General features: G+C 35.5%; 1 protein-coding gene across 1 annotated transcript; it reads left to right on the top strand.

Annotated features, from left to right (window-relative positions):
- The first annotated feature begins 794 nt into the window (after positions 1 to 794).
- On the top strand, positions 795 to 22,915 carry LOC136218549 (exocyst complex component SEC8). The gene is made up of 27 exons (XM_066005492.1): positions 795 to 1,189; positions 1,413 to 1,583; positions 3,190 to 3,402; positions 6,987 to 7,160; positions 7,395 to 7,499; positions 7,971 to 8,080; positions 8,556 to 8,723; positions 9,056 to 9,233; positions 9,334 to 9,440; positions 9,559 to 9,866; positions 9,946 to 10,109; positions 10,223 to 10,323; positions 10,511 to 10,581; positions 12,766 to 12,893; positions 12,984 to 13,033; positions 16,315 to 16,415; positions 16,689 to 16,801; positions 16,975 to 17,082; positions 18,791 to 18,976; positions 19,424 to 19,509; positions 20,122 to 20,272; positions 20,356 to 20,433; positions 21,885 to 21,986; positions 22,121 to 22,195; positions 22,295 to 22,390; positions 22,480 to 22,529; positions 22,604 to 22,915. Exons 2-27 carry the CDS (start codon positions 1,542 to 1,544, stop codon positions 22,689 to 22,691), a joined length of 3,153 nt encoding a protein of 1,050 aa, XP_065861564.1. The 5' UTR covers positions 795 to 1,189; positions 1,413 to 1,541; the 3' UTR covers positions 22,692 to 22,915.
- The last annotated feature ends 4,092 nt before the right edge of the window (positions 22,916 to 27,007 follow it).

Below are 27,007 nucleotides of genomic sequence, written 5' to 3' on the forward strand. Positions count from 1 at the left end.
TATTTTATTTGCTTATACCATTTGGTGATTATGGAAATGGCGGAACGAGGTTGTTTTCAAGGGTGAGCAGGTCCAACATTACAAGGCGAAGTTCATTACAGACAAAGCTAAAGAATGTATTTTTGCAACCTCTCTTTTGCTTCCTGAGACAGGACAGGTGAAGACGAAATTTTTGATCAAGTGCACCCACCGGACCAGGGATGGATCAAATTAAATATTGATGGCGCTTGTTAAGGTAATCCAGAGAAAATTGCAGCAGGGGGAGTGCTTCGCGATTCGAGTGGCATGTGGGTTGGAGGTTTTGCCGCTAATGTGGGTATGGGGTAAGTAACTCTGACTGAATTCTGGGGTCTCTTTTATGGCATGAAACTGGCATGGGAGAAAGGCCACCAACGATTGATTATTGAACTGGATTCACAAGTAGTCATTCACTATACGACTCACAGGGTGGAGATACGTCACCCCGTATTTGGGTCATTCGGCAGTGTCTGGAAATGAAGAACGGAAGTTGGGAGACTCGTTTTATACATGTCTATCGAGAGGGGAACAAAGCCGCTCATTGGATGGCAAGCTTCATAAGGAAGTTACTGTTGGGTCATCATGAGTGTGATACGCCTCTTGCAGGTATTCACGACATTCTTTTCGAAGATTGGAGTGGCTCAATTCTTAGCAGAATTGTGGCTTGTAGTTATTTCTTTTAATATGCTTTATTGTTTTCCTATGTTTTTCTATTTTTCCTTTTGTGTTGCCGGTGGTTTACCCAGCTCTTATTACCCAAAAAAAAAAAAAAACTCCGATGTAACAAAAAAAAAAAAAAAAAAAACTCTGATCCTCCAAATGAATTTTTCCGTTGTCTCTTACAGTTAGCTGACATTTCTTCGCTGAATCGTTTTCTTCCTTTTCACCGTTGCCTTCATGTTTTGAAATTTTAATATACAGCTTATCTCTATCTACTTGTAAAACAAATTCTCTCTGTTCAACGAACGCCTTTTCTTCTTTGTACACACACTGTTCTTCTTCCCTTCTCCTTTTTGTAATCATTTACAGCGGCATTTGAGGGTTTCGAAGAAGATTCAGCTGTCCATTATTAAGTTTTGTGCGTTTCTACATTTCATTGCTGTGAATCTGTGCCAAATTGGGACTCCAGAGTCCAACATATCAAGCCTTCTTCAGAATTTAAACAAATCAGGTAAGAGTTTATATGGTGTCTTTAGAATTTGGATGCACGTTTGGGAATTCGCGATCTGGTGTCGCTTTTACAGGGATACGGCGTCCTTGTGACATTTTTCTTGATTATGCATCTGATTGATTGCGCATATTAGTCTGAACAGCTATGAAACTAATGGTTTGATCGGTTTGTTTATTTTGACAATCTTGGAGAAGATTTTATAATTTCTTCTTTACGTCCGCAGCTCAGCCAGTAATTTCATCGTCTCTCATTTGGGTGAAATCGAGGCTGTACCGACAATCAAAGATAAGGCAAAAAGGCGTTCTTAGAATGCGTTGTTTTGAGGATTGCTTTTGAAGTCTTAAGGCATACGATGGGCTTTTTTGATGGATTGCCAGTTCCTCCTGATAAAGAGGTAGCTCTTGACAAGTTATTTTAGTTATTCATGGTAGTTATGTTTTATGCTGGTGGCAGTATCATTTGTTGCTGTAGAATCTGAATTTGGGTAATAGATTCCTAGTTGGGATTCAATTCAAGCTCAATTCCAGTAGTTAGGATGGTATTATTGTTTTGGCGTGAAACTCCCATTAAAATACCATAATTGTTGAAAGAATATGCAAGCATGAAAGTACCATTAAAATTCTATAGTTGTCTGTTTAAAGAATCCGCAACAGCAGAAATACTAACAATAATATTGCCATAGTTGTGAAAGGCGAAAGGCGAATAAGGGCAAAATATCGCATTGAGGCGAGGCGACCGCCTCTCGCACGTGAGGCGTCAAAAGAATTAGAAAAACACAAAATATAAAATCATAACTCAAATTGACTAGTTTAACTTCTAAAGTAGTAAAACGCAAAAACTAAATCATTCATGCGTATCTGAGATCGTTTGAGCTCCCAGCCTTGACCTCTTGCACATACTTCCAACAAGAATCCGTTCTTTTTGTAGCTTTAGATGTATTAGAATTACTAATACTCATGGAAAGCCTGCAAAATTTAGGCAGCATAACACTTAGAACTAATAACTGATAATAAACTTGACAAAACTAATAATAAACTTGCACAACACAACAACAACTAATAATTAACTTTTAAAAACTGAGACACAGAGAATCCTTTCTATGGCAGTCGCACGAACCGTCTGATTACAGTTACTTCAATTTTTAACCTAAATTTCACCTGAGACCCAAAGGCGACCGCCTCTTGCCTGCGGCGGAAAGGCGGTCGCCTTTCGAATTTCGCCCGCCTTCCATTACAGAAGGCGGTGGCTTGATCGCCTAGGCCGCCTCTCGCCACAGGCGATCGCCTGGGTCGCCTTTCGCAACTATGAATATTGCTAAATACATCATTACCAAGACAGAGTAAAGAAAGACTATAAGGCTGTTGACATTTTTCAAAATCAAGACTGTAACATGAAAAATCTCATCAGGCAGTTTAATCTGTTTATATGTCACTATGTTTTTTGCACTGCTAAATGAGTGTGTAATTTGTACAGCAAAAGGAATGACAACCTGCAAGATTTTGGGCTCAGAATTTATATTTCTCTCTTAGTAATTTCATTGACAAAAAAACGATTTTTGTATTAGGCCTCAGGCAATGAACTTATAGTATGGATTATCAGTTATCACTGATAACCAAGAATAAAAATTTTAACTTCTGAAATTGTAATATAAAACTTACTTTTTTTTGGGAGTTAGGATAGTGAGTTATGCACTTTATTTGATAAAATTAATAGATGTACTAGATCAGTAAGGGAAAAATATGTTTTGATTTGTGCATATCAATCTCTGCATAACTTTATTAGTCCACATTGTTGGGTTTCTTCTTAGAAATAACATTTAATTAAATGAATTAGTAACATGGAAGGTAAGCACTAAAAATTGGAACCATTGTACATATTAACGTTGCATCATATTACTTCAAAGGCTTATGATGTAAGCTACAATGTAATGACACTTATAAAGTTCTTTTTTTGCTTCTTGTTTTCTCAATGTCCCCTTCTGCTTATATTCATAAATACAGTATTTAAGGGATGAACTTTCAAGAATAGATGAGAATTGGTCTGCTCCACGGTTTGATTCATTACATCATGTGGTCCATATATTGACATCAAAAGACCGTGAAGCTGAATTCCAAATTTTGAAGGAACAAAGTGATGTTGTTGAGGAGGTTGTAGATGAAGTTGTGCATGCTTACCACAGTGGCTTCAATAAAGCAATTCAAAATTATTCACAGGTTCCTTTGAATTCTTCTTCTCTATTAATGTACAAATGTCCACTTCTACAACGTTTCTGGATGTTTCTATCATTTTCTTGCTTTACCATATTAATCAAACAGTTTTGTTTTGGCCAATTCTTTTTAAATGTAATACTTATTATTTGATATGTTCTCCATGAACTATTAGACATGCTCACTAGCATCTTGGAAATAGGCTACTATTCTAGAGCTATAAGGAAGTACATTCTCCATAAATGGAACTGGTTTTCCCTCTATTTGATACTGCTGTTTGTTTCTCTCAGATACAACTAATACACTCTAAAGATCTTTGTACATAATAGTCTTTAAAAACTAACATTGATAGGACTATGTCTAAATTGCAGCTAATTGTAATTGGGTCCTACAGTTAAATTATTAGAGATACTATACTTTTGGTGAAATAAAGAAATCACGAGTGGTGTTTATATATTTATATATATATATCACGGTTTTGTATGATGGTTCATGTTAGCCGACCCGAATCATTTCGGGACTAAGGCTTTGTTGTTGTTGTTGTTGTTATATATATATATATATATATATATATATGTAGGATTATAAGGAGCATTCTGATGGATTAGTGCATAGGTTGAGACATTAGATAAAACCCAAGCTGCAACAGGCTTGTACTGATATTATAATTGGATAGATGGGCTATCTATGAATTTTGGTACTTTGGTGGGACTTACTTCGATTTAATCCCTGTTTCCTTTTTCCTTGACTATATCTGTAGAATAATTGTGTCTTGTAGAAGTTGTGCATGCTTATCACAGTGGCTTCAATAAAGCAATTCAAAATTATTCACAGGTTCCTTTGAATTCTTCTTCTCTATTAATGTACAAATGTCCACTTCTACAATGTTTCTGGATGTTTCTATCATTTTCTTGCTTTACCATATTAATCAAACAGTTTTGTTTTGGCCAATTCTTTTTAAATGTAATACTTATTATTTGATATGTTCTCCATGAACTATTAGACATGCTCACTAGCATCTTGGAAATAGGCTACTATTCTAGAGCTATAAGCAAGTACATTCTCCATAAATGGAACTGGTTTTCCCTCTATTTGATACTGCTGTTTGTTTCTCTCAGATACAACTAATACACTCTAAAGATCTTTGTACATAATAGTCTTTAAAAACTAACATTGATAGGACTATGTCTAAATTGCAGCTAATTGTAATTGGGTCCTACAGTTAAATTATTAGAGATACTATACTTTTGGTGAAATAAAGAAATCACGAGTGGTGTTTATCTATATATCTATATATCTATATATATGTAGGATTATAAGGAGCATTCTGATGGATTAGTGCATAGGTTGAGACATTAGATAAAACCCAAGCTGCAACAGGCTTGCTTCTACTGATATTATAATTGGATAGATGGGCTATCTATGAATTTTGGTACTTTGGTGGGACTTACTTTGATTTAATCCCTGTTTCCTTTTTCCTTGACTATATCTGTAGAATAATTGTGTCTTGTAAAATTTATTGAAGCCTATAGGAATTTCATTGTTGGGTTTTGGTTTAGCGTTTCTGAGAAGCTCAGAAAAGTACACAAACAAAGGGCACAATTTGGAGTGCCAACCTATTTAGAGTAAGGAAGTTGCTATTGAGACTGAAGTATCACTAGACTTGTGCATATCTTCTAAGTAGATGCTTACTGAAGCAGAAGTCAGTTTATAATTGGATAGATGGGTTATCTATGAATTTTGGTACTTTGGTGGGACTTACTTTGATTTAATCCCTGTTTCCTTTTTCCTTGACTATATCTGTAGATTAATTGTCTTATAAAATATGTCGAAGCCTATAGGAATTTCATTGTTGGGTTTTGGTTTAGCGTTTCTGAGAAGCTCAGAAAATTATACAAACGAAGGGCACAATTTGGAGAGCCATCCTATTTAGAGTAACTAAGTTGCTATTGAGACTGAAGTATCACTAGACTTGTTGAACCAGAAGTTAGTTTGTATGGTTGTCTGTGCTTAATAAGAGAGATAGATTTGTCTCACGTTTCTTTTTTCCTAAACATGTTGCAAAAGCAGAGAAACATATCTAATACTTTTTTTCTGTTCTATATAAGATCATATATTCTTGCCTACAATTTCTTTTAAATTGATCATGTACAAACCTGTAAACAACTTCTTTCTCACAAAATAATTTGATCCTTGAAGGTTCTAGCCTGAGTATTTAGTAACCATGGTTCGAGAACTTTTTGTCTAATTGTAGTGAAGAATCAAAATCACTCCCCTAGCTGCTTCCCAAACAAAAATAGCAATAGCAGGGAAAATCCATTAGGCGAAATGTTGGACTTTTCAAACTATTTTGTCCTAATTCCTGAGATTGAACAATTCCTCAACTAAAAGGTTGTTTTATTTGTGGAGGCTTCTTCTGGAATTGTTTGCATGTGTTATGCTAGTCTTGCTCTTATGCCTCATTTGGGAATGTAAATAGATCTTTTTCTATATTTTTTGAGGACACATGGAGTTGGACATGCTAGAATTATCTTGCAGGATTTTTTTTTTCTTTGTAGAGGAAGAAGTCGTTACTTAATATAATATAAGTTGGTTTTTTAAGGTGCTTCATCGGTGGCCAAGGTTTTAAAAAATGATGTCTCATGTGATAGGTTTATTTATATTAGGGTTATATTTGTAATTATACACTCTAGGGTTAGGGTTAGGGTTTGGCTCACTCTTGTATAAATACCTGTGTTTATTAATATATTATCAAGTTCCACGGTTATCTTCATCATGAAGTGTTTCTGAGTTGCAATGTTATGTAATATGTTGCAAGGTTATAGAAGGCATCAGGTCTTAGGTAGATAGCATGTGTTCGAGATTGCATTAAGGCAGAAGGTTAGAGATGATACTGTTCATGACCTAAGAGCATAGTTATGTTATCTATGTCAGATTATATAGCAATTGGTTGTTTCCAGCCTCTGGATTTACCTATTACACAGGTTATTCTATGCAAATTACAAATTGCTCAGAAATATTGTTTATAAGATCTTAGAGGGGCTTTGTATTGGTTCTGTCAAGGAAAGTTGACTTTGATTTTGAGTTTTTAGTGTGAGAGAGAAAATTTGTATGAGTTTGTGAATGGGGAGTTCTTTTGAAGCTTCTATTCCGATTTTGCTGATAGGCTAGGTAGAATAATCCCATTACCATTCTTCTTGTTAAATACTATCTTTGTCTGATGATTTTGTATTTATGATATTTAAAATGAGTAAGGCAACTTTGCTGGTTTTATTTTATTTTATAGGTGAAGGGGTTGAGTTATGTGATATTTACTCCACATGAGATATGACCAATTTTGTCCCTAAAGGTCGCTTAGCTGGAGGCTTTAGTTAAAAAATATTATTCAATAATGGAGGGTTTCAGGGCATGGATGAAGTGAGTGAAGTCAGTTTGTTTCCATTGGGATTTTTGATTTTCAGAGAAATTATTTTTGCTTGGAACGAACTTATGGGAAAGATTTTTATATGTTTGTTTCCTTTTTTTTTGGGTGAGAAAGCTAGAGTTGGATCCTATGTCTTGGATTAATGTTGTTTGTTATTTTCTTTCAGATTTTACGCTTATTTAGTGAATCAGCTGAAAGTATCGATACGCTGAAGATTGATTTGGCTGAAGCAAAGAAGCGTCTGGGTACTAGGAACAAGCAATTACATCAATTATGGTATCGATCTGTCACATTGCGGCACATAATCTCATTATTGGATCAAATTGAGGGCATAGCTAAGGTTTGTCTATATTCACATTCAATCTTTTGTTTTTTACCTTCATTGTCTATATTTTATCTACTAGCAAATATGCTTATCTATTATTCTTTTGTAATGTTGACATAATTATATTTTTGACAAGCCTCTGTCAACTTGTAACTTGCACATTATTACTAATTGTTAAAACAATTGAGTCCACAGTTTCTACTTTCATGTCATAGAGCCTACTTATTTTTTCTGTTTGTTTGCTCTCAGGTTCCGTCTCGTATTGAGAAACTCATATTGGAAAAGCAGTTTTATGCAGCTGTTCAGTTGCATGTTCAATCATCAATTATGCTTGAGCGAGAAGGTCTTCAATCAGTATGTTTCAAGCTTGATAATCTCTTTTCTTGTTGTGTCTGTATCCTATTAATATTATTTTTTATCTTGTTTGGTTAGAGTTTTCTTTCTCGTTTATCTTCTTTTCCTGGATTTTGACATCACCAATTTGTACTTCAACTTTCAATTAAAGCTTTTTTTTTTTTTTTTTTTTTTTTTAATGTTTAATACAGTTTGTAATATGCAGCATATTGTTAATCTATTCTATAGCTTTGTAAGCTTCCGAATTAAATACTCATTTCCAAGTGAAAGACTAATTGTAAGACATAATGTAGAACATCAAATTTTTCTGACATTGGTTCAGAATCAGGTCTATGGGAAATTCAAATTTCCTCGTCATGTACCTTGTTTTCTGTTTATATTGACTTAAACTTCGCATCCGATGCATTTTATGACAAATTGGAGAACTTATTGTTGTGCATGATTAATACTTGTGTAAGCATTTTGTCCCAGGTTGGTGCCCTTCAAGATGTCCGATCTGAACTTACCAAGTTGCGAGGAGTTCTCTTCTATAAAATTTTGGAGGATTTGCATGCACATCTTTACAACAAAGGAGAATATAGGTACTTATATTTCTTTCTTTTTCTACTTTTGCTTGTAAAAGAATTTCTGCTCAAACTTCCTCTGCTATTCTTTGCTGTAGATTTCTTAGTTCTGTGTATCTGTTTGTTTGTCGATATCTGTTTTGACTTAGGAGTTGAGTGACAGTTGTCTTGGTTGTGTTTATTCTGGCTGCCTAGTATTAGTAGATAATAAATCATGTAATCTACTATCTTAATTATGCAGTTAGAATATTGATGAAAACTTGTGGCAGTTCGTATAATAGTTCCCTCTTGGATATGAAATATTTTGAATCTTAAATCTACACTTAGAACATATTCAGTGTATATTCAGTTATTTACTTGTGTCTATTGTAATTGTTTTCTGAAGCTCAATTGACTCAAGCATGTGAAAGAGATATTTTGGCACGTTTCTATGAATAAATATTGCTAGCAGCATAACTCACTATTTGTGCCCACTGAAATGGTTTTTGTGCAGCTCAGTTGCGTCGAGCATGAATGAAAGAGACGATGAATTGCCAACGACTACAGCTGTTGGATTTACAATGAGTAATTCCCAATCATTGTCTCGGAGGACTAGATTAATGAAAGGTGACAATCATGGAGTTGTGGATGGATCATATCGACCGGGTTCTGTTGATGGAGGGTAATTCCTTCTTATCTACATGTATCTGCTGGTTGATTCATTGTTCTTAACTTCTTGAATTTTATATCCCAAAAATGAACTTTTTTATGTAAATTCGGAATCCAGTGTGTCTTTTCCTTTCTCTCTTTGCGATAGAACAAGTTGCTGTTGCTACATTATGAACTGTTATTTACCAAAATTAATATCTTCCTGTATGAAGTTCCTTTACTTCAGTTACATTTACACATCAATCCAGCAGATATCACCATCTGTGTCCTATCAATCAAGTTTTTATATGACTACTGTTTGCTATTATTTATATTCCTTGTGTTTTTTCTGTTTTTCCTTCTCAGTTCGTCATTTGATGGCCATGATGAAGATGGTACTCTGGAATTGCATGATGAAGTAAATCTGGATGGAAGTGCTGGTGTGGCCCGAGCAAATGGTGGTGATGGAAATCTGAAGGACATGAAGATTGTTTACCATCAAGTACCAAGTTTTCTATCAAATTCCACCCCTGATGAATTTGTTGTATGACTCAAACGTCTTATTGTCAATTGTTATGATACTTATGATTTCCTCTCTTTCTACCCCTTTGTTATGAAGCGCTGGATTTTTTACATGGTTGCAGGAGACAATTAAAAAGAGCAACGCTCCCCTTCATGTGAAGTATTTACAGACAATGGTTGAGTGCCTTTGCATGCTAGGCAAAATCGCTGCTGCTGGTGCGATGATATGGTTGGTTGACCATCCAATTTTCTTAGTTACATAATATGCACTGTTTATGTTTATGTACATTTTTCTCTGGAGTCGTACTTGGGAATTATTCATCCATTATTCATTTTCTTCTTAACAGCCAGAGACTGCGACCTACAATTCATGACATTATCACTGTGAAAATAAAAGCTCATGCAGAACTTTTAAATTCATCAAGTTCTACAGCTGGTCAGGCTACCCAAACTGCTACAGCAGGCCTTCATTTTGTGAAAGGAAAATTAGAGAGCTATCAATTGCCAAAGCAGAAGCGTCAGAATGGAATATCTCTTGCAGCAACTTTTTTGTCAGTCAGTCCTGTTTCAACGGTGTTGGCTCCTGCAGGGAAAGCACAGGCTGCTGCAAAGGACCTTCTTGATTCAATTTTGGATATTGTTGTTCAAATATTTGGTAATATACTGTACTCATGATGTTGTAATGAATCTTGAAATTTGAATTGATACTTATAAAGCTTTCCTGTAATGGATAGAGAATCATGTTGTTGTTGGAGAGCTTTTGGAGTTGAAATCTGCTCAGAATATTGATATGAACACTCCAAAGTCAATGACGGGTGATCTAAATTGGAATCCTGATTCTGAAGCATCTCAAGTTACGGGAGGTTATAGCATTGGCTTTTCCTTGACAGTTTTGCAGGTACTTCGCAGGATACTTTATTTTAGTCTTGAAATTAGTTTCTTTTCTCACATATGTTTTGCTGACAACATCTACTTATGTTTTTATTTTATGTTTTGTTCATACTGCTTAAGAGTGAATGCCAACAACTTATATGCGAAATTCTGCGAGCAACCCCTGAAGCTGCTTCTGCAGATGCTGCTGTACAAACTGCTAGGCTTACCAAGGACAAAAAGTAAGTAACTTTATTTCTTATACTAATGTGTGTTATCGTTGATACATTTTTTCTTTGGTTTCCCTCACTTTCTTATTTCTTAATATATTATTTAAAAAATAGTTGAAAGTAAACATGAGAAGATAAAAGTGGTAATTCTATTGCAAAGTATTTATAGTGATTCTGTGCTGATTATGATGTGGTGCAGGGATGGTTCAGAAGATGGTCTTACCTTTGCTTTTCGGTTCACAGATGCTAGCATATCTGTACCTAACCAGGGTATGCTGAATATTTTACTATTTCAAAAGCATTTCTGGTTTGATTTTTCTTTATAAAGAAATTCGCATTTTGTTTGGTTATTTGCATGTTGTTTCATGGTAGTTGTTGGTTAGATGATCTTGAATGATTCATGTTCTGGAAGTTGTAGTTTTATATTCATGTTCTGGAAGTTGTAGTTTTATAAAGTTTCTATTGTCAAAAGGTAATCATAAGATACTAGCTCTTATCTAATATAAGTCTTAGTTTGCCACCTCTTGTGCAACGTATCATTAGAGAACTGCAAGGCCAAAAGATAAAGCTCTTACCTTCTGTGCATCACCTGACCTTCTGTGCATCACCTCAAGTGAAGTATCTTTTTAGTGAAACTGAAAGCATGATTGTAATAGGGGCATATAAGATGAGAGTAATGGAAATTGCAAGAAAAGATGAGCATTATAAGGCCCCATTTGTTTGACGTAAAATATTCCGCTGGAAAATATTTTCCTGATTTTCCGGTGTTTGTTTACTTAGGAAAATAAGTCAACGGAAAATTTTAGCTTAGTCAATGGAAAATATATGAAGAAAGTGAGGAAAATGTTTTACCTTTTTGAAAAGACAAACATTTTCCTAAGCCTTTTGGAACCTTCATTTCTTCTTCTTACATTTTTGAAAACAGTAACCACCCACCACTTCTTTCGGTTTTCCAGTGGTGTAGCCAAATACTAGAAAATATTTTATTTTCCAACAAAGTTTTTACCCTTACCCAATACTTTCAAAAATACAATATTTTAAGGCAAACAAACGGGGCCTAAGACTCCATAATCTTAAATAATGAATAAAACCAACAAAAATGACTTTTCTCATTTGCTTGTCACTGCAATCTTCTAAAACATTTAATGTACTGTTTTGTGTGCAAACATTGGGACATTTCAGCGCTGTGTGGAGCACAAAATCTTAATTTCATAGAACATGAGAGGAAAGAAATTTTAACTACAACAAAAATAAAAACATGTCTGATCACAGACCTTCTTAATGAAAAGAGAAAGCAAGATGCCTGAGTGATTTGCAACTTAATCAATTCAATCATTTCCTTGTTTAGAGGCCTTCCCTAATTAATAACTTTTTCGTTGGTTATGTAAATCTTTCTCTAAAACATAACATGGTACTGCTGTTTTGTGGATTATATTTTAGATGATCCTTAAACCATAATAGCAGGATAGTCCTATCCTCTTAGCATGTTTTATAAGTTGTAGCGTGCCCATCTGGAGACTTGGAGATTCAATGGGCTGTCAGTCACCTATAAAATTTTGTATTTGAAAGGAATAACCTATGTTGCATGGAAACGGAAACGGATACGGAAACGATACTAGGAAACGTAATTTCTGAAAAACATAGGAGACGGAAACGTGGGGGAAACGTGTAAATATTAAAACCATTGGGGTATATTTATAAATATTATAAATATAATAATACATTAAAAAACAAGATTGAAGAACAAGAGGAAGAAAGTCCAAGCTCAATCGAGATTCAAGAGACAAAGATTATAGGAGAAAGAAATGTGTGTAAGTTCTTTAAATTAAAGGATACAATGAAGGAATTATCTCTCAAATAGGAAGTTTCAATTTTCCCTAATCTTAGATTGAATAGGAATTGCAAAATAAAAAGTTTGAATTTCCAGAATTTTAATCGAAATAGATAGGGAAAACCGTTTAAAATTGAGAGACACGTTTCATATTTTGGGTAATTACGGAAACGTGCCCGGAAACGTTTCGTATCAGTTTCCGAGAGTTTCCGTTTCCCACATCTGCCGGAAACAGGGAAACACATGTCATGAAGAGTTTCCGTGCTTCATAGGGAATAACCAAAACAAGTCTGTTTTAGATCTTCATAATGACTTGATCCAAATGAAAAGTCTGATCAGTTTTGTTTGAATATTTTGGCAACTAGCATGAGTTGACAATCTATTTGTAATCCTTTTGTTATATTAATTCAGAAAATAAAAATTTCTAAGAAAAGAATTTAGAACTCAACTTTAATCTATAGATGAGATGATCGAAATCTTAAATCGCGTCAATTGGGCTGCTGTTTTTTCATGGTGACACACACACTCATGTGCGCACACACATACAAACAATTTTGTTTTTGCTGGCTTGCCTTTTGATTGGGCTTTTATTTCTATGGTTGCCTGCATTCTCCATAATGTAGGTGATCTCATAAGTAAAGGATGGAACAGAAGAGGTCCAAATGTTTTACAAGAAGGTTATGGGTCTACTGCTGTTTTGCCTGAGCAAGGAATATATCTAGCAGCATCTGTATACCGGCCTGTCCTTCAGGTTTGAATTTCTGTAGATGATTCTTTCTGAAACTTGACATGTAGTATCAGCCCTTTACATGGCTTATTCATGAATTGATTTTCTCTGCAGTTCACAGATAAGGTTGCATCAATGTTGCCAAAAAAGTATTCACAACTTGGGTAAGCTTGAAGTCACTGTGGTTCTTTTCTCATTTCTCACATGTAAAAGGGAAAAACGGGATAATACCTAATAGCCTTTATTTTTTGCTATTGATAATTACAACCATTTGATGTTTGCAAGCCCCTCTGTTGATTACTACTTATTGTGTCAAAGCTGTATTTTCTAGTGTTCATAATTTGTGGTGGCTATTTTGGGTGGTCCTTGACATTGGACTTCAGAGAACTTGATTGATACGAACTATCAAGATATCGCGCTATATCCATAGAGGTTTACAATGTTTTGCTCTTGGAGGCGATATCTCCAGCTTTGAACTGTTGAAATGTGTAGAAAAATAAATGCTAAAAATATCTGTCACTCTTTTCTAGAGTCTTCTTGCACTTAGATATCTATGAAATGCTGTTTAATCATTCATAGAACAATATGAATTACTTCCGTTATCATTGATGAGACAAGGTTTTTCTCATTACTGAAGAAGAAAGGAATTTGCACTCCTTTTGATTCAGATTATTTCATATCCTTTTTTATAGCAGGCTAACTGCAGTTTGGTGTTGCCATTGCTTAGTTGTTAGGTTGGTGCAGCCTTATACATGTATGTCTTAACAAAGCCAAATGATTGGTATCTCTGCTAGTTAATTTGAGTTTATTATTATTATTATCATCAGTTTTAATTGTGAAGAGTAATGTTTTCAGGAGATTCTTGTTTGTCATAGTGAAAATTTTAAATACCTTACTCTGCTTGGATGTAGAAGTTTCTTTCTTGCTGTTTGGAGTGATTTTTGTTTTAAATTGAATATATCCATGTAGTTTGGGAACGTAATGGGTAACCTTAAAGCCACATTGTGGAAAGACTACTGAGCTTGGATGACCTTTATTTTTCTGTGTGGACTTTTTGTGTGAGTTTAGCATGATTCCGTGCAAATGTAACTTGAGTTGTGAAGAATTTCCAGAGTTGTTTCTGCAAGGGTTCAATATTTTCTGGGTAGTATTTCCCAGGGTTCAATATTTTCTGGGTAGTATTTCGCAGGGTTCCATTTCTGTCAAGAGCTTGGGTCTCTTGAATACTCACTGTTGGGACGTCATTCTATCTCACCACCCCTCTGGTTCATCCTCTCCGCCTCTGATCGGCGTTTCCTCACATTCCGGCCACCCTGTGTCGTCGTCGCTGTAAGAAAATTCCTCCTTACATGGGATCAGAACCTTGTTTCGGCTTCTGTCTTGGGTTTCTGGATTAAGATTCCAGAATTTGTTTTCTACCTTGTGAGCAGAATTTTTGGGTTTGTAATTTTGGGTTGTTTCTTTCAGCATTGTTGTCTGCATTGTGAGCAGACTGTTGGACCTAGGGTTCCAAGTTTCAGGTCTTCCACCGACGTCGCCTCTCTGTTTCCAACGTGTCTGTTCGGTCAGTTTTCCGGTGAATCTCTTTTCTGATGACATTGTTGGCAGCCTCTTGCGTGATGTTTATATTGGCATCTGCTTCTCTGTTTCCGACAAGGATTGTTGTTCTGTTGTCGTCTTGTCATCTACCTTCCGCCTATCCATTTTGTTATTCTGAGTTGCATCTCCCGGATTATGTTTTATATCCTGAAGTATCTTCAGTTTCTTATGTTTATTTGTTTTGAGTGGTATTGTCTTAAGACTATGTTATCTCTACACGTAGCAAGCTGAGCATGATTAAAAGCCATGCTTCAGCTTGAGGGGAAGTGTTATAGAATAAGTAAATGTAATAAATGTAAGCATGCCTAAGTCAACTAAAGCATGCCTAAGTCAACTAAAGCATTGTTAGAGGCTGCTGTGGGCGTACTATGTCTCCTTGATTGAAGGAGAATTGTATATATATGTATTGTTCTTAAGTAAAATATATCAATGTAGGCTCTTAATCTACATGGTATCCCATGGATTGCTCTCTATTTCCATGGTCTGTTACAGAAACTAATTAGGCTATTCTATAATCCCTAGAATCAAGCTATACAATCTGTAACAGTCTTTAGTTAAGCTATAAATTGTGTAACACCCTACTCTACTGCTCTCTTTTTCTCTCTTACGCAAATATGATACAAATAAATACGACCTTCCTTCGCATTCCTAGTTATCTCCAATATTTCATATATAGATATATGATGTTGGTGAATTTAGGAAGGGCTTTTTGATAATCCCATGCATGCGCAATTTCGATATGTTCATTTGATCTGATTTTTTCTATCCCCTTAGTGCAAGTCTTAGTTGCAATTATTGTGTTACAATATGTTTGCATGATCACCATAAACATTTTTGAGAACCTTTATGCTACCATCTGGCTCCTCGGAAGCAAAAGTATCGGAAAGGTGCTGGTCTATGATTATTTATAGTTTGCATCTGTCATAAATCCTGCAGGTTCTTTATTTTTTTACATGTTCTTGTGCGTGTTAGAGTGGTTCTGTTGCCCCTTCTCCTGAAATTATATCTTTTTATTGGTGTCTGAGCCACATAAAAAGAAGATGAACAAATAGGAAGCTTTGAAAAGGAAGGGAGTTAACATGGAAAAAGCTTGTCTTTTTATTGCCCCTTCTTCTATCTGCTCATTCATTGGCAGGCTAGTGTATCTCATCAATATTCAGATGCTTTTAGGAGTATACTTATTGTTTGTGAATAAATAGGTCTGCAAATTCAAAACAGCATATCATGGATACATATTATCCTTAACTTTCAACGAAAACCCCCATGAATTTGTAGATCATATATAATGTCATGTTCATTAGTGTGCTAATCCTATACAATAAGACCAAGTTATGGCCACTAATGCGACTCGTACACTGTTATATTTCACTAAAATAGTTTTGGTGATTTATTCAATCTTCACAGGACTGATTCCAATTTTTGAGATGAGTCTATTTAGGGTAGTTGTCAATTGCGCTAGGAGTCATGAGGCTTTGAATGCTAAAGTAATGCAATTTTTACACCACATATGGACATAGTGCTTTCCTTTTGATGCATTCCTTGAGATTAATTATCTTTTAATAGAAAACAACATGGTTTTGTTAATATTCTTTTCCAAAATTATACTTGGGATGTTTGCAACCTTTGACTCCTTCACTATTGTGCAATTGGTGTTATCTTGAATATCAGTAAGAAGAATATGCTATCTCACGTTTCTAATTGTTCATGTGCATGATTCAGTTCGTTGTAACTATTCTTCTATCTCACGTTTCTAATTGTTCATGTGCATGATTCAGTTCGTTGTAACTTATTAGTTACTCTTTTAAATTCTTAATATGGTTCTGCATTATCTATGTCTAAACTGCAGGAATGATGGATTGCTAGCATTTGTGGAGAACTTTGTAAAGGACCATTTCTTGCCAACTATGTTTGTGGACTATCGAAAGAGTGTTCAGCAAGCTATATCAAGAAAGTTCAATAATCTATGACTTTTTCTGTATTGATTGAATACTGATCCATGGCAGACCTTGATCATATTAAATGGAAAGAAATGCATTCCATGCAGCAATATTTTAGTCTCAAATATTTATATATCTATTTTTCCTTGAGTAGCTCCACATATGTCAAGGTTTGCCATATTAAATGGCTGGTTCCCATTGTATAACCATCTAGGTATTGTCATATTTTGTCATCGTTTCTGCTCTTTAAAATTTAACATAATTTTAGGTACTATAATTACAGGTCCAGCAGCTTTTCGCCCAAGGGCACACACATCTGCTACTTATACACTCTCAATTGAGAAGGGCCGACCTGTCTTGCAGGGACTTTTAGCAATAGATTTTTTAGCAAAGGAGGCAAGTATTATCATTTTAGCAGCCATTTTCATGAATAAACATCTTAGTTCCTATTGGGATTGGCAAGTTTAATGCTGGAAAGTTTGTGATGGAGTTCTTTTCAAGATTTCATGTGGGTTACTTTTGGTCTGTTCATTTAAGATATATAATTTTGTGGAGTTTGTTTCTTCTAGGTGCTTGGATGGGCTCAAGCAATGCCAAAATTTTCAAGTGACCTTGTAAAGTATGTGCAGACTTTCCTTGAACGAACATATGAAAGATGCCGGACATCATATACAGAGGCATGAATATTTCTCTCCTCTTCTTTGTTCTGTTGTGAGCGTATCACTCTCCTTTGCTAAAATTCTCTCACAATTATATATTTGGCATATTACATGCTCTATTTTTGCTGAAATAACATTACGAGATAGGGGGCAAGAACCTATATTTTCGAGGAGGGGTAGTCAATATCTTGTTTAGTAAGTTATGAATTTGCCACCTAGACTTACTCCAAAATTAGAGTTTCTCAGAAGATGCAATGCTTTCTCCTTTCAAGTCCTATCCTCTAAGTTCTTCACACATATGTATTAGATATATAAGTGATTTTTTCTTTCAATTTTTTTTCACAAGTTCACAGTATTGTTTGTAATTGAATATGGTGTGATGGTGTTGTGGAGATGAGGCTCATACACACATATTATAACGTATGGAGGTCACTGAATAAACATGGGAAAAGAAACACGCCATACCATTCATCTGCTGAAGGTGGAGGGCTGTAAATGGAAGTAGACTTTGTAGTTGCAAGGGACCAAAAGCATTATTGCTGTCTAATGGTGACCAAACTTAAAAATAACCACAAAATATATAAAACACATATGAACTAGGTGTGCGAATAGTTCTTGAGTTCTATTCAAAAAGACCCCTGGAGTTTGCTTGTTAAGATTAGTGAGCTAGACTCAAACTCTTACTTAATAAGTGAGTGAGGTTTGACCTGGGTATGATAACATAAACTCAATGGAACTTTATTTTTTTCCTTAAGGATATTTGCAGTTAAATTATATTTAACTCTTTATAAATGAAAATACTTGTTCCAGAAATTCTAGAACTTCAAATTACATGTATATAGCCAAAAACCATTAAACATAAAACTATTTTATTTTGTACTGTTGAGCTCTCAAAGTTAGTTTAAGTGATTAAGTCAAACCGAGCCATCAAATTTCTATATCATATCAGGACTTCTCTAACGGAGATTTGGAACCATTAGAAAAGTCTTCAATGTAAAATAAAATCAAATCTGAGAGCTTTATTTTATTTTAAATAAATTTTGAGGGTTTAATTTGACTTAAAATATGACTGCTTAATATGACTTGAAACAAAAGCTCAAGTGCCCAATAAACCAAATTGAATAATTTAGGGACTTACTAATGAGTTCTCCTTGTATATATTCACTAAGATTGTAAAGAGAGTGTGATTTCATTATATGAATAGCTAATGTTAACTAATGAAATCAATTCATTGGGTAGAATAATGAATAAAACTTGTATATATGTATATATGTTACATGTATAGTACATATGCACAAAATGCAAAATTCTTCATGTTTCACCGTTCTCCTTTCTCCACCTAATCACATTGGCCTGTTCAATTCTCAAAATCTTGACAAACAATATGTCAGTTATACCATCACCACCACTCCTGTTGCCTCTGCAGCCATCATTTGCAACTGCCATCACTTAAATAGTCAACATCGTAGTTTCTCCGACTCCAAGAATTTTGCTGACAACATTGTGGCAAAGATAATAATAGCAGACACAGAAGATAACACTTGATGTATGCCATACCATTGGGATTTGGGATAGATACGATAGATATGGACATGGTTGTTTTGTGTAAGAAAAAATAAATAATTCCTGCCTTTTCATTGGTGTTGCTAAAACAATATATTGAAAGAGATCTCACCTCTTAAAGTTGTTCATCAAGGCCTAATATTCTTTCATAAATTTGTTCCAGGCAGTTCTTGAGAAACAGAGTTACATGCTGATTGGAAGATATGATATTGAGAAATTGATGCGAATTGATCCTGCAAGCAATCTGCTTGGTCAATCAAACATGGTTAATAAGACCTCAGTTGCCGAATCTGCTGATATCGAATCAGAACTAAGTGATTTATTCTTGAATTTACGGCCTATCAAACAGGTAGCGTAAGCCTACGTCTTTCATCCAATTTGGGTTGCTACTTGCTAGGCAAAATTAAGCAGTCCGTTAAACTATATTTTTTCAGTTAACTATTAGCACCCATTTTTTGGAAAAAGATAAAAAAACCTAAACTGTAATTCATTGTAATTGGTGTACTTATCGTTTCTGTTAGTTAATTATTTCTTTGTTTCTTTTATTATTTTTGCTTTTAGTTTCTCGGTTATTTTGAGCAGCTCTATTTCTCTCTCTCTCTCTCTCTACAAACCATTGAAGCTTAAGTGAATTGTTTGGTGATGTGCTTTTATTTTTCGGATTTTCATTTTTCTCCATCACGTGCAGAGATTCATTTTCAACTGAAATTTCAGTTTTTCAGTCTTTGTATGGCTTGATAAGTACAGCTTTGGGTTTTGTTCTAGCATTGATATTTGACCTTTTTGTCTCATTCAGGAAAATCTTATACGTGATGATAATAAAATTATTTTGCTGGCATCCCTTAGTGATTCATTGGAGTATGTTGCAGAATCAATTGAAAGGCAAGTTCTTTTTGTTTCATTAATTGATGTTGCATTATTCTGTGCTTACCCTCCATTAGGTTGAAAATAAAAATGCAAGCAACCATATAACTATTTTAACTTGAAAAGAAACATCATTAATTGCATATTCGGAACCATCAAAATGTGTATCCATATAATAGCATCATATTTGTTAGGAGATCAGGCAAGTAGCAGTCTGTAGGAAGATAAGTTGTTTCCTTATTATCAGGCTGCATCAACCTCGTATTAGACTGAACCTTTAAATAATTCTTCGAAAAGAATCTCTTTCCAATTTGTTTAAATAATTGCAGATGGATTACCTTTCTTTCATGATAGATGTGTTTGACAAATATAAATATCAGAAAAATTATGATATCACAAAAAAGATGATCTATATAATGTGCCTAATTCTGTAGTTGCAAGCCTTTATTTACTTTTTACCTCCAAAAATGAGATATATTTGTGAGGAGGCCTATTCTGCCTTATTTTGTTATTTTTTAAATGTTGAACTGGTAGCTTATGCAATTATGTCATGTTGAAAATTTAATTTTGAGAAATTGTCTTATGAAAACTTGCAAGCTTGCTGAACTAAACATTTGGCCTAGCATGCAGGCTTGGGAAAACAAATTTAAGAATATCAAATCACGTCGAAGCAAGTGGAAAGAATCTGGCATCATTTGCAGAAGACTATAGAAAACTAGCAATCGACTGCCTGAAAGTTTTGCGTGTAGAGATGCAGTTGGAGACCATTTTCCATATGCAGGTTTGGAAAATATTTATTTAGTGAGTATCTTCCCTGTGTGGCGGCTTTCGAATTAATTTTACTTTGGAAATATCTCCAAATAGGAAATGGCAAACAGGGAATACTTGGAGGACCAAGATGCGGAAGAGCCAGATGACTTCATTCTTTCTCTCATTGCGCAGGTTGTTTCCTTAACTACACCTTTTGTCGTCAATAAAGAATCAACTAGCTGTTTGAGAAAGAACAGCTAGTTGATTCTTTTTCTTTTTGGTATGTATTCATAATTTTCTTTTTGGATTGAATTGAAATTTTGCTAATCATATCATTTGCCAATACCAACAGAGCGAACTTGAGTGGTTGATTGTAGTTGTATGGTTTGTTAATTTTCTTGTCAAGTTTTATTGAGAAAACCGGAAGTGGGTAAAAGGACAAAAATTAAATGTGGTGGAGAGAAAGATATTGGAAGACGGTGGAATCAAATTGATTCCATAGGATTCAAGGGGGAATGGTTGATTCCCATATACTAGGTAATGGGATTTCCATTCCCTATCATATTTTGTTTGATCCAACATCAACAAAGGGAATTACTCATTCAGTTTCCCATTCCATACAATGATTTTGCTCAACCAAACACCCCCTTAGTTCTGTAGTTTGTTCAGTTCAATGATGGTATTCTTTTGTTAACTTCTTGCTATTAATTTGTCAACTTATTTTACTGTTGGGGAGAAAAAGTGCCAATGGGGCTTCTCTCACTGAATCTAAATGTTGGCTGCTGCCAGATAAAAAAAGTATAGATGAAAGCATTCAATGATATTTGTGGTGGATTCATTGTGTTGCAGTTGTGGGGAGCATGCTGATTTGGGTAGAATATTCTGTTGATTTATTTGATGATGCTCTAGTAAGGTTCTCTAAAGGAAAACCTTATTCCATACACACTGGATTCTGTTATTGGTAATTTAGTGTTAGAGATGGGGGAATTTTCACATGAATTTGAAAGATTATGAGTCACATAGACAATGTTAATGCAAATGATCTAAGATCCTGTTTAGCACATGAATGCATAGACATATCTTTCTATAGCTCATGTTTTCATGGATTGTGTTTTCTAACTTATAATAAATGGTATCTTGCTTTTTTTCTTTTTGAAAGAAAATGGTATCTTACTTAGTTGTTAGTTTTCATGTTTATCTGTCTAAAATTGTTCCTGTTGTCATAGTAATGAACATTCTAATTCCTTTCGTTTTCAACATTATCCCATACTAGAGTGTAGATTATTTCAAACATAAACTCATATTGAATGGGAATCTGAAAAACACACCAAACCAGTAATTGACATTTACATGCATAACTTGAGCTCAATTTGGAATGAAATCTATATTCTATTTCTAAATGTTCCCTCCAATGGCAGTTTGTGAGACATGAGATGGGAATACAGGGATCTTAGGTTGTATGTGATTTGTAGAGAAAAGATCAATAGCAGAGAAAGCCTCAATTCCACTTCTTTTACTTTTGCTTCTCGTTCTAGTTATTTTTCCCTGAGTAGATGTGCTGGAATTGTATGAACATATTGAATTTTGTTCTTTGTCTTGCGTTTGGAATCAATCTTACTTATCTTCTAATTTTGTACCTGTAGATAACACGTAGAGATGATGAAATAGCACCTTTCATTGCTGAAGTAAAGCGGAATTATATTTTTGGTGGAATATGTAGTATTGCAGCAAATGCATCTATCAAGGTTTCGATCTATACACTTTCTACTGAATATTTACTCGGAAGAGTATAAATGCATTTTTTCTTCATGTAGGTTTCTACCTTTTTTTTTTCCTCTCTCTCTCTCTCTAATGTTGCGAGGTATGGTGTCTTTTTTAGGCTTTGGTGGACATGAAAGCTGTCAACCTTTTTGGGGTTCAACAGATATGTCGGAATTCAATTGCACTGGAACAGGTAAAAATCTTCTACTTAGAGCATAAAATTAGTAAAGCATGGATGTATGCTATACTTGTGCTGAAGCTTGAATCTGATCTCATTTGATTTGTATTGAAGGCCCTTGCAGCTATTCCATCAATTGATAGTGAATCAGTACAGCAGAAATTAGATCATGTCCGCACATATTATGAACTATTGAACATGCCATTTGAGGCAAGCCCGCTGAATTGCAGTTTCTTTCATTTGATATATAATAATAGTCGTGAAATGGTAAGATAAATTTTGTTGTGTCTATTTTGCAGGCCTTGCTGGCTTTCATCACGGAGCATGACCACTTGTTTACAGCCAAAGAGTGAGTAATTTGAATGAAAAAGAAAACTTGGTATTTTAGAATAATGCAGGATTTGAATTTATTATTTTGAACAGGTATGCTAATCTTCTCAAGGTCCAAGTTCCAGGAAGAGAAATTCCTCCTGATGGACAAGGTCGAATATCAGAGATTTTATACAAGTGATATTGAATGATATGATTTTGTAAATGGTTGGAGAGTTAGATACATCAGCCATTTTCAGTCAAAGTTGGCTGCCTTAATTAGCATAGAATATACTGATTTTATTTTTGTAGATGTAAAGCTTTGGTGTTGCATTTTCTGTTGTTATATTGACTGGGTGGTTTTGGTGATGTTGATGTTGATGTGTTCCTGATATTCCTTGCAAATCATTCTTTCTTTCATAAGCATATCCATTGGTTTTTTCAGTTTCATCCTACTTTGTAGAAATATAATTAATTTGAATAGATACGAGATAAAGAGTTTTCTGTTTGATTTTTCTTTTCAATTTTTCAATCTAACTATTTGAACAGTTGGTTTTTTTTATATATAAATAATCTTGTGTTTATTAGGTTGTTGAGGTTTATAAAATGTTTGATAAATTGGTTGGGATTAGGGTTTCTGACAGTAGAAGATTAGGGCATAAATAGAACAATAGGGAAGAGAAAAATGGGAAAGAGAAAAACAGAGAATTAGGGAAGAAGAGAGAAGAGGAAAAGAAGGGAGAAGACATTCAATATAACTCTGATAAATCATTCCATAACAAAGGAGGACTCTAAATAGGAATACCTATTGCTGATGTGGTGTCATTTACTTCCTGCACCTGTAAATAGTACAGTTAAATTAAATTGTTAATTAGCAATGTTTGATCTAAAATGTGTTCAAATAAGTAAGAAAAAAAAACTATATAATTAACGTGAAAATGGTAGAAACAAATCTAATGATGCAAGTGAAACAGACAAAGATGTTCAAATAAGTGAAAAAGAACTATATAATTAACGTGTAGAAACAAATCTAATGGTACAAGTGAAACCGACAAAGACGTCAAAGTTGCAAAAGTAATAACGAAATAAGTACAATATTTATAATACTATGATGTTCAACCTGAAAAATCGTTGCCTCCCTACGGTAAAGAATTTTTTGTGGAGAGCGATATCTCATTGCCTCCCTACGATGTTCAACCTGAAAAATCGTTTTATTCCGGTGGCGGAATTCTGTCTGCTCTGCAATAATACTAGAGAGGATACATTTCATGCTCTTTGCCGGTGTAATATGGCCCGTGCTGTTTGGCGAGCTTCCCCGATTGGGGACCTATCTAGTAATGCGTCCAATTTTTCCGAGTTCTGGGCTCTTATGAGTGGTAAGCCAAAAGAATTAATTGAACTGTGTGCTTGTGTTTTTTGGCTGATCTGGACTCATAGAAATGAAGTGATTTGGCTGAATAAAATCTCAGCAGTTGGGATTGTGTTTCAGCGATCGATCTCCGCTCTAAATGCCTGGCGGAATGCTCAGGTCTGTTACCGTCGGGCTGCTGCTGAATCTGTTCGGGTAACGTCGGTGTGGACGGTTCGGCCGATTGGTTTGCTGAAACTAAACGTGGATGCTGCGATTTTTACGGATCGTTCGCGGACGGGATTTGAGTGTGTTCTAAGAAACAGTGGAGGGGATTTTGTTGCTGCTTGTCGCAGGCTGGTGGAGCTTCAGACAGACTCAACGCTGGTGGAAGCATTATCGATTAGAGAAGCGCTTAGTTGGTTAAAGGTCCGGGGATGGAATAATGTCCTTGTCGAATCATATTCGCTGCTTGTGGTGCAATCAATGGCTCACCCGTTAGAGGCTCCCTCGCCTTTTAACGCCATAGTCCGCGATTGTGTTTCGCTTTTAAACGAGCTTCCTAATAGCTCTATTTCTTTTGCTGGTCGATCGACAAATATTGTCGCTCATTCTCTAGCTAGGAGTGTTATTGATTCTTTATCTCGGGAGGAATGGATTCACAGACCTCCCGGATCTATCTGTAACTTCTTCTCAGTGTGTTCTTAATAAACATTTGCATTTCAAAAAAAAAAAGTACAATATTTATAAAGTTTTTTTTGAAGCCAAGTAAATTCATTAATGAGCCAACAAAAGGGCAAAAGTTCAACAAAGAATTGGAAATAAAACTCGGAATAGAACTAAATAAAGTAGGACAAGTAGAGAAACGAGACGATTGGACCAAAGCATGTGCCACTTTGTTAGCTTGTCTTCGAACAAAATGTACTGAGTAAGATACGTTTGAGAGTAGTATGGTTCTGCAGGTAGTAATAATATCCCCGAACTCTGAAAAGTCATCATCCATGGAATAAATAGCATCTGCAACTAACTTCGAATCGGTTTCAAAAATCACATTTTGCAAATGTTGTTCTGAAATCCAATTAAGCCCATCTAGAAGAGCAAGTCCTTCGCACTCTTTGATTGAATATAATTCGCCAATTGGGACTATTCGGCCTGCTATGAAAGCTCCATCAGAATTGCGGAGAACTGCTCCAGCCCCCGACATGCGCTGATATGTGAAAACACCAGCATCCACGTTAGATTTTAGACAGTTTGGGGGAGGACGATGCCACAAATGACAGGTTTGAGCTGCTGTTCCTGGACGGTTCAATCGTATTTCATGTCCAGTCGTATTTCCTATGCAGTCTCCCAAAGGGTGCAAGTAAGAATATAAAAAAAATAATTAAAAAAATAAAACAATGTTATAGATCTTAATTAAAAGCTGAAGCCCAAATGGTCATGAGATTCTTGCTCTATGGATTCATAAAGCCATCTCTCCTTACGCCGGTCTATAGCCACCACCTTATCTAAAGGCAAAGAGATAATAAAAAAAGGTACATATCCTCTCTCTTTAGGACATATTTTATATCCCATTTTAGTACTTTTCCTGATAAATTTATTGATTTTGACATCAGAGTGTAGCTAAGAGGTGCACCTTAGTGCATGTCAAAAGTAAGCAATCGAGCTCTTGGGTTAGACCCAGCATTTAGTGTGGTGAGCGTGGAACTCAACAATCAATTTATTTTCTCAACTCGGCCAACAGGGCAACTTTTCTCGCAAAAGGTCCTCACCCCTCAATTGCGAGACCAACAATCTAGAGTTCTTGACATGACTCTATAAGCATCTTGAAGGAGGTACTAGCCTCGATGACTTCTCGCTAGCTAGAGAAGGAGGGTCCATGCCCCCCGATCATAAGGAAGTCAACAACATGAAGATATCATTCAGCCCGAACACATCGATCCTACTGCGGCTTTCGCAACGGTCCTCTACAATAGTCCCACAACGAGCTGAGAGAGGCTCAACTACAGTTGCGGTATAATAACCACCAAATATGGGAGTACCTTATAAGGGAGTGGACCCCCACATCGATCAGGCGAGACAGTAACCCCTTATAGGGGCTTGAGAACAACGCCAACTGTGAACAAACCAAGGAAGGCGATGTATCTAACCCAAAAGCAACTCCTAACAGTAGAGCCTCCAAGAATCGCGTTGTAGCAAGTGAGCTCTCCAAAACAACAACAAATGAATCCTACGACGTGTTATTTCAAAGGTTCCCTGATAAAGGGGTTTGAAGGTATGTTAGGCTACCAAATACATTTCCATACTCCTTTAGCTCAGAAAGTAATAGACACACCATTCCCTCTACATTGATAGACACCTCGACTACCTCATTACACCGGACTAGAAGATCCTAATGAGCATTGTGTTGCCTTTATAAGTATGATGAACTTATACACCCAGGATGATGTAGTCATGTGTAAGATATTTCCTACTACTAAGGTAGGAACAACACAAAAGTGGTACATGGAATTACCAGCGAGGATCAATAAGCACATTCAAGCACTTGAAGGACCTGTTTGTAGCCCAATTTATTGGGGGCAGTGAAATCCAGGAGAATCAATACTGATTTGCATGACATCCGCCAAAGGTATATCGAGCCTTTGCGTGACTATCTAACCAGATTCCATAAGATGGCATCCTTCATGAAAACACTTAACCTTAAAATCACCATTGATCCCCTAGCAAAGGGTACTAATTATGAACCCCTTCAACAAAAACGATACATTGTCCCTCCTCAAAAATTCGAGGAATTGATGGCTATAGCCCAAAGCTTCGTCAGGTATGATGATATCAGTGTCCTATATACTATGTGGAAAGTGAAAGAGAGAAGACTCGAAAAGAGCCACAACACAGAGAAAGAAAATAGTAGACCGGGAAGGATGCCAGTGAGGACAAAGGTGAGAATTGGGGCTCTAGCCAGAGGCGAAAACACAATTAGAGGCCATTTGCATAAGAGGACAAGAAATATGGAAACTCAGAAGCAATAGTTGTTTATATAGACGAAAAAAATGTTACATCTAAGCACCACCTCGAGAAGTCCAGAGCATAAGTAAAAATGCAAATTTATGCAATGGAGTAGAGACTTCTTAGAAAGCAAGGGAGGTCATCCTGAAAGATAAATATTGCAAGTT

The sequence above is a fragment of the Euphorbia lathyris genome, chromosome 2 (assembly GCF_963576675.1).
Source record: "Euphorbia lathyris chromosome 2, ddEupLath1.1, whole genome shotgun sequence".
NCBI lineage: Eukaryota > Viridiplantae > Streptophyta > Magnoliopsida > Malpighiales > Euphorbiaceae > Euphorbia > Euphorbia lathyris.